This window comes from Myzus persicae, unplaced genomic scaffold (genome assembly GCF_001856785.1).
Source record: "Myzus persicae strain clone G006 unplaced genomic scaffold, MPER_G0061.0, whole genome shotgun sequence".
Classification (NCBI taxonomy): Eukaryota; Metazoa; Arthropoda; class Insecta; order Hemiptera; family Aphididae; genus Myzus; species Myzus persicae.
This window is the reverse complement of record NW_019101237.1, coordinates 1-12,133: the sequence shown is the minus strand read 5'-3', so window position 1 is coordinate 12,133 and position 12,133 is coordinate 1. Positions and strand designations below refer to the sequence as shown.

General features: G+C 28.3%; 2 protein-coding genes across 3 annotated transcripts; one reads left to right on the top strand and one right to left on the bottom strand.

Moving 5' to 3' along the window:
• Positions 1 to 638: 638 nt before the first annotated feature.
• LOC111028300 lies at positions 639 to 2,406 on the bottom strand. Of its 2 annotated transcripts, none has more exons than XM_022306890.1 (3): positions 1,984 to 2,406; positions 1,780 to 1,920; positions 639 to 786 (listed from the first exon to the last, which is right to left on the bottom strand). In XM_022306890.1, exons 1-3 carry the CDS (start codon positions 2,185 to 2,187, stop codon positions 694 to 696), a joined length of 438 nt encoding a protein of 145 aa, XP_022162582.1. In that variant the 5' UTR covers positions 2,188 to 2,406; the 3' UTR covers positions 639 to 693. The 2 variants fall into 2 exon arrangements, with proteins under 2 accessions (XP_022162582.1, XP_022162581.1); XM_022306889.1 differs by having other exon boundaries at positions 757 to 1,369; positions 1,984 to 2,405.
• Positions 2,407 to 10,639: 8,233 nt separating this feature from the next.
• Positions 10,640 to 12,121, top strand: LOC111028299 (the record flags this gene model as incomplete). Its single annotated transcript, XM_022306888.1, has 1 exon — positions 10,640 to 12,121. A coding segment is annotated over exon 1 (1,482 nt), but the record flags the coding sequence as incomplete, so codon positions are not given.
• Between the last annotated feature and the right edge of the window lie 12 nt (positions 12,122 to 12,133).

Sequence of the window (12,133 nt, the reverse complement as noted above, 5' to 3'; positions counted from 1 at the left end):
TTAATTTTACAAGTGTCAATCCATTTACAGGTCCTCTCGATGCAAATACTCCAATTGGTTGCGTATACGAATCAGCAAGCGGTTGGAACATGAAGACCAATCCATGAGTAGCTTTTGAATTGATGTCTATTGCTTTAGGAAGATTATCCAATTCTTCATTGTCTTTGCCAAAATCAATTAAACCTGTATAACTCAATGTCTTAGCATTGACAGAAATGCTTTCCCTCAATGATATTTCATCAAAGATGAGAAGTCCATGTTTTTGGAAATTATTTTTAGCAGACAAATGTTTCTTAAACAATTCAAAAAAACATTTATCAAATCCACACGTAGTGGGAATTTGTGCTAAATATTTTCTTATAGTCCTGACACAAGGCAATGGTAACAATTGATTATTTTTTAAAAATGCATAACCTGCTGGTGATCGTATATGCAATAACATACACAGCATGATCCAATCTTCAGTGTAGCGATTTCCTTTTGGATTTTTTCTATTAGATTATGCTAACATTTCTTTAATTATTACAATTTGGTTTTGTGGAATTTTGGACTCAACATTTTTTATTAAAACAGAACCATCTAATTTTTCAAATTCTTTTTGGTAATTTTGTACTTGTAATTTTAATTTTTGAAGCTGGGTTTTTGTTCTTTGTTTTATTTGTCTAATATTCTTTATATTTTTCCTTAAAAGTTTTAATTTATTGTGTTTACTAGGTGTTGTCTTAATACATATTCGTTTACATATTCTTGTATTTGTTTCCCTTTTTTTTTTTTTCTTAATAGAATCTAATATAGAAAAACAGAAATTACATTTTGTTGTTTGAGTAGGATTGTTTAAAGAATTGTCATGGGAACTTGAAGGTAAATTAATTAGTAAGCATTTTGAATGATGAAACTTTTCATCATTATGAATACGCCAAGCTGTATTAGGTTTATACTTTAACAATTCTGTAGGAATAAAAGTACCTGTACAAATAGTAGCTTTAGAAAATTTTAAAATAATATCTTCTGCTTCATGAAGATCTAAAATTACATTTGATGTTAGTTCAAGTTTCTCAATGTTAATTTGGATACTGTTGAATAAAAACAGTTTAACTGTGGCCTGCTCATCAATAATAACCGCCTTTTCAAAGTATGGTGTTAAATCGTCTTTTAATAAAATTTTACAAAACATAACACTTTTTTTGTTCTCAGGAGTTATTCTTTGCTATTTTGGAGGAAAATTAATGGATTTAGAATCAAAATAAATTTGTTTATAAATTATATTTATATCATCAGTATTTTCAACCGGTGAAAATGGTTCTTGGCAATTTTTTTTTGCTTGATGCACAACTATTCTTGTAGCTACTCTTTTGTTAGTATACTGTTTCTAAAATAATATCAAGTATTTAAAAAAAAAAATTAATACCGTGTTTTGAGATTTATGTTTGTGTTAAATGTTCATAATTCAATGTTGTAATAATAAATACTAAATAAAGCAATCAAAAATAAAATTGTATAGACAATTTTAATTGATTTTTATGTTAAATAATGTATTTATTATTATTTTACAACACTGTTTTTCTATAATTTCTAGTATTTCTGATTATAGCTGTATATTAGTATTTATGTACCTACTTAATACTTAATAGTATAATCAAATAAGAATTAAATTAGTTTTTTTCTAATATACTTTCTTAAATAGGTAATTTAATATACTTATACAAATTAAATACTATTTTTAAATAGTATCCTTATGTGTATTTAGAATATTTTAACCACAGTTTTATTGATATTTACCAGTTCAGAACTATTAGATTTTAATTCCAGATAATTAGGTGAATTTTGTATAAGAGGCAAGGCCATAATTTCATCAACACTATCATCGAGACTAGTAGGGCTCTGGACTAGTAGAGGAGTAGCTCCTTCCTTTAAAATTGTCTACAAGAAGAAATATCTTAATTTATTACATGATTTTTCTTAATCATTGTCATAAGTACTTACTCTAGAACTAGAACTACTGTTTTGTAAGTTACTTATAACATGAGTTTTTAAATCTGCTTGGAGAAAATGGGATTGACATACTCTATCACCAATAAATACATTTTTGTTTGTTTTTGATGACCAACTTTCAATGCGCTTTTTAGTGACACGAAATGTAGGTACATTCAAAGTAGAACAATTGCAAAATGAACATCGTTTTGGCATTGTTACAACTTATAAGATCACTAGTTAAACTAGTTAAAAAAATAATTATTAAGGTCGTGTAAGCCGTGTATTGCAGACTGCACTACTGCAGTACTGCAGTGGTCTAAGGCCGTGGGCGTAGATATCAACTACCAAGTTTCACAAATAGAGCGCGCCACATGACGAGGTCCTGGACACTAAAGGCACATTATAAGTTCACTAGTCGCCAGACCTACTAGTCTAAGGCCGTGCTAATAGCTAATAAAAAAAAAAAAAAAAATATTTTTGAAGAACCGTTTATCATTAACGAATTAACTGCGCAACAAATTAAGTGGGAACCATATCATGAAACAATATTAAAAACTTATTTTATTGAACCGCAGCAAAACGATAGGATAATAAAATAAAAATAGAATTGAAACTCGAAAATTTAAATAAAGAGGAAAAAAATTTCAGAACTTTGCTTATAATTACGCGGATTTATTTTATTTTCCGGGGGACTTTCTTAGCGCCACCGAAGTCGTAACGCATACGATAAACACGCCGCGATGCACTAAACCGATTAATATTCGACCATATCGTTTATACCGTGGGCTTACCAAGAAGAGATCGAAAAACAAATTAAACGCAACTTTTTGTTACAATACCTCTACAGTAGAGACTCTACTAACTTTACACCTTACGAACTTGTGTTCGGAAAAAACCAAATATGCCTTCAACATTTAAGAAGGACTCAGAACCGCAGTATAATTATGTTATTAATCTTAGACGCATCATGCAAGAAACGCATAAAATCGCTAGGGGAAATTTGATTAAGGAAAAAGAAACTAATAAAACTTATTACGACAAGTCGTTGAATACTATTGACATACACCATACACGTAGGAAATAAAGTACTTATTAAGGAAAAAATAAGAAAAACGCACTTGGCTTAAACTGGCGGGGTCCATACGAAATACTTTTGGTACATGGCAATGAAAATATAACTGTTTAATAGGGTCACAAAAAAAGATCATCGTATACATACAAATAACGTTAAACGATATTACGAAAATGACGAGTCAGTAAATAAAAAAATAAAACAATACAACTTTAAACATGTTCAAACATTTCACTTTATTCTTATCAACTATCTTTCTTTCTAGAGACAAACAACGTATTTTCATAAGGACGCTGAAAACAGCGATTGAAGTAGAACCACATAGCGTAACTTAGCTTTATATATTGACGAAATACTGACATGTCTCATTAAACATATTAAAACAGCGAATATAAATTTGCTACGACCATAATCATCTGAGGTAACATAACGCGAACCATAACTCACTTTTCACATGAAATGACGAAGAGGTATCGACCTTTACCGAAATCATTATGCTTATATTTAAAAGATTACATTAAGTTAGTAACAGACCCAGCAGACATTTTAATATACGAACGTTACGGAATTAGAGAATAATCATTTATTATCACTTCATAATTTAATTATTTTTCTTCATTTCTTTTATTATCGCTTTATTTATATATATATATTATATGTACTATGTTTAACGCACCCAATATATATATATATATTACAGTGAAATACCTGATTTCTCAATCGTGGATTTGGAATTTACAAATTTGGGAAAAGACAACATAATCTTAATATCCGGAACAATCCTAGGACTCAACCAGATTGGCTTTATAACTAAGTTAGAGGGTCGAGCTCTAGTATTAAAAGAAAACAGAACTGTTACCCAATCCTAATGGAAACGAATGGTGCGGCATCTAGTTAATATTTTTAGAGGAAAATCTTCACAATTGTACCCAATATTAGCACAAATCTACGAATCTGACCATGCAACAAAACCCAACTTAACAAGCACTCACATTTAACAACAATTAAATACTTATGACGTAGTTATCGTATGGGAAGGTAGTACACTAGTATACCGACTTCAAAATTTTGAAATTATTACGCGTATAACACACCGTGTTAACTTTAAGAGGATGGGAACAGAATAATGACTGGCACTTTTGCTTACAACTAATAGAAATTGAAACGAAGTGAAAAATCTTGTCCTATCCCATAGGGATTTTTCTTAAAACAAGGACGGGCGCTAAAATTAAACGAAGCCCATAACATGATCTGTGAAAAAAAGCCATGACATAACAGAGGTGCATAACCCACTCACGGATGTTGCTTGGACGCTATGTTTATTCTTATTCTTACGTAAAAATTACGAACTTAATTTTGATATTATATTTAATGCATAACGGGATAAGGGTTGTTCTATTTTATTTTATTCCAAAGTAAAGGGTTATTAAATAATATATATTTATATATTACAATGGTATTTAGAAATTAAACTAACATAATATGGTATAACTATATTTACGACAAACCTAATTTCACTCGATTAGTACATATCAGATTGTACCTTCTTATGACTCCACTCACGTCAGGAACGTTTCGATATACAGATGAACATTTAACACAACGTTCCGGTATCTTCTATGAAAACCTAGGACCTTTGAAACTCATTACATCAAAATGGAATTTAACTGCCTACATTAATCTTTATAGATATAACGGTAAATGGACAGTGGGAGCATATAGCATAGTGACATGTTGAACTACTCTAACTTAAGGAGCAAAGATTCTTACTTACTACCCACCCACCCATTTTAATGAATATCACTATATGTATATTAAAGCAGCTCTCTTCGCTCGTATTATCACTAGAAAAAAGTAATGAACAACTAATTTGAAATAGTGGCATGTCGAACTCATTTCTGATGATGATCAAAAATGTATCCACCCTAACAACTTTTCTACCACAATAAAAAAATTTTAAGTTTATAAAATATATGTGTATATATGTATACAGGTATGTATGCATTCATTATTTTATATACTGATTTATGTAGCATAATATTATATAAATTTAATAATGATACAACATTAGTATGACAATTAACGAGCACTATTTGTTACTAGTGTAATGCACTATGGTGCACCAAATTTTTATGATTACTTTAAAAAATCTTATATAATGTTATAATATCTATTTCTAAAATACGTTATACATTTTGTACAAAATAAATTATATTTTTGCTGTTTATTGTGTAGATTTGTAATTACTTTAGAATATCAATTTAATAAAAACATATAAAGACATAAAAATAATTATTTATTTAAATAATAAAGACTTTTGTAATAATGTCGATTTTGATGCATATTTATCTAATGCTTCTTCTAAATCAATTGGAATATCCTTTTCACATGATAATAAAATTAAACTTTCCAAGGGAGTTTGATGCATAGTTGACCTTAATCTGGTTTTAATTCATTTTAGTTTGGAGAAAGATCGCTCATTTGACACTGAAGTGGATGGAATAGTACACAAATATTTATAAGCTGTATATAAATTAGGAAATGCTGCAATTAAGTTATAAGAATTTAAAAGTTTTAATATTTGTCATGATTAAAAAAATGCCAGATTTTTTCACTTTTTTTATTATTTGAGAACGAACAAAATCACTCATAACTAATAGCATTGTTTTTTGGCTATTATTAGATAAATAAGTCAACCAATTTTTTTTTTCTGTGCAGATTCAATTGTAGCGATATGAGAAGAAAGTAATGCATTATGTTTAGCAAAAAGCTTAATTAATTAGAGAAAGTTTCCTTGATTCTTGGATAACCAAGATTCATTATAACCTCTTAAGGATGAATTTTGATGAGCGAGATATAATAACCCTTCAAATATTATTTTTACAATTTCTCTATTTTCTGCAACTTTGCTATTAGAATCTTTCAAATATTTTATATCTACTCTTTGATTACTTAAATACATAACTTTTCTAACCTCAGATTGCAAATGGTTTGGAGATGCTTCATGAGTATCAAGTTTATAAGATATATGTCTCCAGTCATTAGAACCACATCTGGCAAGTTGATTAGACTTTCCATCGGCTGTACCAGTTAGTTTGCATACAACACAAAAAACTTTATCCTTAGTTAAGTTAAATTAAAAGTTAGCTCTAAAAAAAGTAACTTGTTAATTAACTTAGTTAAAAGTTAACTTTAACTTATTAACTCGTTAATGCCCAGCCTTGGTTATATGTATAATATATAGGTACATAGTATATTCTAGTATATCATACCTATACATGCATTTTATGATGTTTATGAGATAATAAACCAAGTTTAAAAAATTAAATTATAATTATAATTATAATTTAGTTACTTTTTTCATGATTATTATTTTATTTTATATTAAAAATAAGGTCTCACTGTAGACCATGGGTAGCCTACAAGATACACTTTCAACTTTTTAAAAACCCAATTTTTTTAGGGCTTAAATAGTTATAAATAATGATCTAATATGTTATAATAAACACTAATATTCCTTGATACATATAGAAGTTAAAAATATGTACCACTTTCCTATCTTTAATGATATACAACTAACCAAATTGTTGTCACAACGTGGACCACTCTCCGCTAAAGGTATGTTACAACTAATATTTTATAAAATATAATCAAGGATATCTAAAACTGACAATGAGAAAAGAAAAATTGTTACTAAGACTATTCAAGCTGTTAATCACAAACAAAAAAAATTAACTTTTGGAAAATTAAACAAGTTCAAATCGTCTGTTAATCGTCTTATATATTATTATTATCTGTTATGTAGAGTTGAAATTGTGATTAGTACAACTAATATAATATGGACATTTAATGAAAACGATTTTAATATTGTTAGAATAGATCGTTTATACTCCTTATAAGTATCGTCCTATAACACACAGTACATGCATCAAATCCCAGCATTCCTTATGTTGAATATAAACAAAATTTAAGTGACAAAGAAAATATTTCTATATTACAAAATGTATGGATATGTTTACAATTTTAACTTTGATTTTCAATATGAGAATATCGGAAAATATAAATTTAAAATAAATGGCTTGATCTACTACTAAATTATATAAGTAATAATGCTATATTAACATAACTGATGAAAGACATTTAGCAATCAAAATGTTGATGTTGTTTTAAAATACAAAACATCATATTATGAAATAATAATGTATTATAATATTAAAGATCCTTAAATATAACAGTATTCCCACATTAATTAAAAAAGTTAGAACAGTACATGTTTTAAAATTAAAGTTTTTTAAGTAAATAATAATGTCTTCAATTAACGACGAGGCTTCATGATATTTGTAATTCCAGATGGTTTTAAAGCTCTTGAAAAGATAAGCTTTTTTTATTTTTTTAATTGTAATACTTTTTTCAGAGATCTATAAAATAAAATTAAAATAAAAACTATTTTTACTAGCCACATGGAATATTCCATTCAACTTAAAACACTCATTCTTTCAGAAAACAAATGATTTTGAACATATTTAATTCACATCATATTAAGTCATAGTTAAAATCAATATTTTTTACCATTAGCATTATTACCATCAGCCATTTAAAGATTTGTTAACTTTTTGAAGCAAAACTTGCATTTTTAATTACATTTTCTGAATCATAATATTATTTTTAGCTCCTATAACTTTGGAGCCCTACTATACCTTATAAACTACTAGTATAAAATGAAATTTTAATATGTATCTAAGTACTGCAAATAACATTTCGATATTGGTATTTGTACTATTACCTAAATTAGAATTATGTGTGACTTCCTGGCCAATGAAATACATTTTGAAATTACTTGAGTTTCTATTTTAGGTAATTCAGATGAATTAGATTTATTTGTAAGATAAATAGATGAATAGATAGAAAAACAATAATTAAAAATAATTAATTAATTAATAGAATAACTTAAAGTGAATGGAAGATTATGTGTTCTATGAACGGATGGAGAACTATTATTAGTAATAGAGAAGAAGTTCTGTTTAAGTTTTGGTTGTAATGTAATAGATAAAGAATTTTTAGCAGACGCTTTTGAACATAATACGACTGATGGTTCTTTTACTGAATTCTCAATTGGTACTAATGCAATTAATGAAGAATCATCAATTCATACGGATTTCTGTATTATTCGGAAGATCATTATTTTCTACAGTAATCAATATTAATGTTGGTCTTATATCACAAGTTGAAATGTTTTGATGAGTACTAAGTATACTTATTATTTTCATTTATAGAAAAATAAATATTATCAGTAGTGGCTTTTGATTTATTTATAAAAAATTGAAATATAATAAATCAATTTAATAAAAAAATTATTATTCATTTTTTTTTTTAAACAATGAAAATTGTTCGTGGATAATTTAATAAATACATTTGACTAATGTTAGAATATTTTATGTACCTAGTACACTAATTCTATTTGGTAACTGTTGATCAGCTTTCTCAGCATTTGGTCTTTTGATTTTGAAATTTCTTTCACATGTACTCAATAAACACACATCATTTGTTTCTGACATAGCATTAGATGCTGATTGCACAGCATAAATTGGTACTGGCAAAGTAAAAAGTGCTAATGATTTGATTATTTTGTTTTTACCATTTACCAATAATTCAGGACTAAGTATGTCCTAGGTTCACACATTTTACTGTTTACAGTCAAAAGTAAACCCAAATTTGAACTCCACTCATTTACACATTCCTACAAAATAAGCAATAAAAATTTCAATGAACAGACATAAAAAATGGTTTTAAAACAATATTTATGAATGATTAAAAAATTTACTTTTGTTGGAGTGAAAATTGAAATATTGTCAACCTCTTCATTAGTATTAGTTGTGCATCCTGGTATAGAATAATAAGTTTCAAAATCCTAAATTAACAAAATAAAATAAATTAAATTTACGTATATCGTATATGATATAAATATAATGTAATACTATAAAAGAACGAAGACTAATTCCGATCACAATAGTAATTTGATTTTACTTTCAAAACTGATACTGAATAATAGTTTCAGCTATCTTTTTATAAATGTTGAAAGCATTTTGTTGAAAAACTTGAATATGTAAAACATAAGTTTTATTTTATCAATTTAAATCTAAATACAATTTTTTTATAGCAATTTTAAGTTTGACAAAATTGTACATTTTAATGAAAAATAATTGTAAGTTCTGCTATAGCCGTAGAGTGTACCTTGTTGTTGAGTAGGTCACTGTAATGAATGAGCTAAATTTGAATTTGATGATAAATCGTAGCATATTATGGAAAAAAAAACAATTCTAAGGGGAGATAGTCTGCCATCTTATATTAATAAGTAATTTAGTTTTACTACTATTAAAATGGCGGGCGTAACTATGCCAGGCCATAGCTTCGAAAATGTTATTGTGCTAGTAAAATAAAATCTAGAAAATTTTTTTCCCCGCAAATAATATTTTTGAATTTAAAAAAGATAATTTACATTATAATTATTTATAGATTTTTGAGTTTTAGTAAGAACTACTTATGAGGAACCGTGTACTAAATGTTTGATCATTAGCTATACAAATTGAATATTTTACAAACTTAATTACTTTTACAACCAACAAATTAATTTGCAAATTTTTATGATTTAAACAAATTGTAACAAAATGTAAACTTAAAACGCTTCACAAAAAATTGCACCTAAACATTTTTAATAATAATAAGTTGCTATGAGAACCACTATGTTAGGTTCTTATAATAAATTTGACACAATTTTACATAAAAACACCATATCATTGTAAAACCAATATATTCAACACTCTGTACAGAATCTAAAAACCAAACAATTTCTAATGCACAAATGGTTATTATAATTATGCTGTTTCCATAAAAGTTTTTTTTAATTTTAAATAAAAACCAAATACTCTCCTCTAGTAAAATATATTATGTTGCAAGGCAATACGACAAAAGACAACTAGGAGTTAACTATTTTAATGAAGTAGCTCAAGATAGAGACATGGAAGGCAGTTTATTTCGTAGCTATAGGACTCCAATGGCCACCAAGGCTGATCAAAAAAGAAGAAAAATAAAATAAAAATGTATTATTCTTATAATTAAATATAATAATATAAATGTATAATCAATTATACTTCTAACCTTACCGTAACAAATAGTTGAGTCAATATAAGGCAACAAGGGAGTTTGGTTAGATTCCAGATTTGCAACATAATTTGAAGTTGAACAAGACGATTTATTTACACAAATCAACCTATTATTGATAGATGAATTTATTGATGGAATATTTCTTGTATCCATCAAATCTGTTAAAATTATTTAAAATATTTTAGAAATTGAACTTATTTTAATTTTTAAATTTTTCATAGTTATAAACCCAGTATTAAATGGCTCAAAATAATTACATAGGTATATTTAATATAAGGAATTAAAAAATTAAGTTATCAGTTTTAATATTTTTTTTTTTTTTTTGGTTATAAATATATGTATTATATGTTATAATAAAATATACATTGATATCTAAAAATATGGTCTAATGCACTATTCCACAACAATCAAAATTTACCAAATGTTCATAAAATGCATTATCTTAAGTCAGGTGTCTGCGGTACAGCCGCTGAGGTGATTAAAAGTTTCTCAATTACTTCAGATAATTACCAAGCCGCTTATGATGAATTAGTAAAGCAATATGAAAACAAGGCGTTAACTATCCAAGTTCATATTCGTGCATTATTGAATTCGCCAAAGGTACATACTAATTGTGCTGCTGAATTAAATAAATTACATTATCATGTTAATTCTCATGTTCGCTCTCTCATCGCTTTAAAGCAACCTGTACAACATTGGGATGCCTGGTTGACAACAATTGTTTGTTGTCATCTAGATCCAACTACTGCTGGTGAGTGGCAGCTGCTACAAACCAGCAAGGAGCTCCCTGCATTTAAAGATATTGAGTCGTTTCTGTCTAAACGCATAGCTGCCTATGAAGTCGGTTATATTTCATCAAAGTCTGATACAAAACAAGCCACTGGAAAGCAAAATCAGTATGGAGCCAAAAAACATGATGTCGTCAAGGCATTTTTTGCCAAAAAAGCTGAACCTCATACTATCAAGTGTGTGTTGTGTACAGCGCCACATAGAATTTATGCATGCAACCAATTCAATCAAATGTCAGTATCTGAGCGTAAGGATATTGTAACCAAATTTAAATTATGTTTCAACTGTTTGAACTTCGGACATCAAGTTGAATCTTGTTATTATCCTGGATGTCCACGTTGTGGCAAAAAACATAATTCAAGACTACATGCTGACTCGAGCCATATATCAGAACCAGAGAGCTCTACGCAAACTGAGACACAGAAAACCAGTCAACATAATACAGTATGCCATGCGATGACCAGTAATAAGCATGCGTCAAGTACCACGTCCACTGTGATGCTTGCTACTGCTGTAATAAATGTTCATGACTCTGATGGGCAACCTCAACGCTGTAGAGCCATCTTGGATTCTGGATCTCAACTTAATTTCATAACGTCATCTTGTGCTCAACGCTTGCGTTTAAAGAAGACTAATATTTCATTGTCAATATCTGGTGTTGGTACTATGTCTTCTTCCACTGTGCGTTTAATGCCATGCACTATATCATCGCATTGTCAAAACTATCAATCCTCGATTGAATTTCATTCATTGCCAACGATAACAGAAAGACTTCCCCATCAAATGTTCAGCATGGATCAATTGAACATACCTTATGATGTCAAGGGCAATCTAGCTGATCCTCAACTCAACGTACCAGCTGCTGTTGACATATTATTTGGCGCTGAGCTATTTTATGATATTTTCCTGGGTGCACGTAAACAGCTGTCCAAGCATATTAGTGTACACAATACAAAACTTGGTTGGATACTTGTTGGTAAATTATTTGAGAAGTCATTAGTCAAGTCAAAAATGACTATGCTATCTACCCCTGTATCTGTCAATTCTGCTTTAAGTCTATTTACCTCAACAACAAATGCTCAATTCATTGAAGAAGCTCAAGCGGAGAAGCACTTTTCATCAACTGTTAAGCGCGAT

Excerpts from the sequence above, each read along its gene's own strand:
- LOC111028300 (XM_022306889.1), bottom strand. The coding sequence starts at position 2,187 with ATGCCAAAACGATGTTCATTTTGCAATTGTTCTACTTTGAATGTACCT. Across the intron at positions 1,921-1,983 it reads ACAGTAGTTCTAGTTCTAGA|ACAATTTTAAAGGAAGGAGC; the intron begins GTAAGTACTTAT and ends TTCTTCTTGTAG. Across the intron at positions 1,370-1,779 it reads AATCTAATAGTTCTGAACTG|AAACAGTATACTAACAAAAG; the intron begins GTAAATATCAAT and ends ATATTATTTTAG.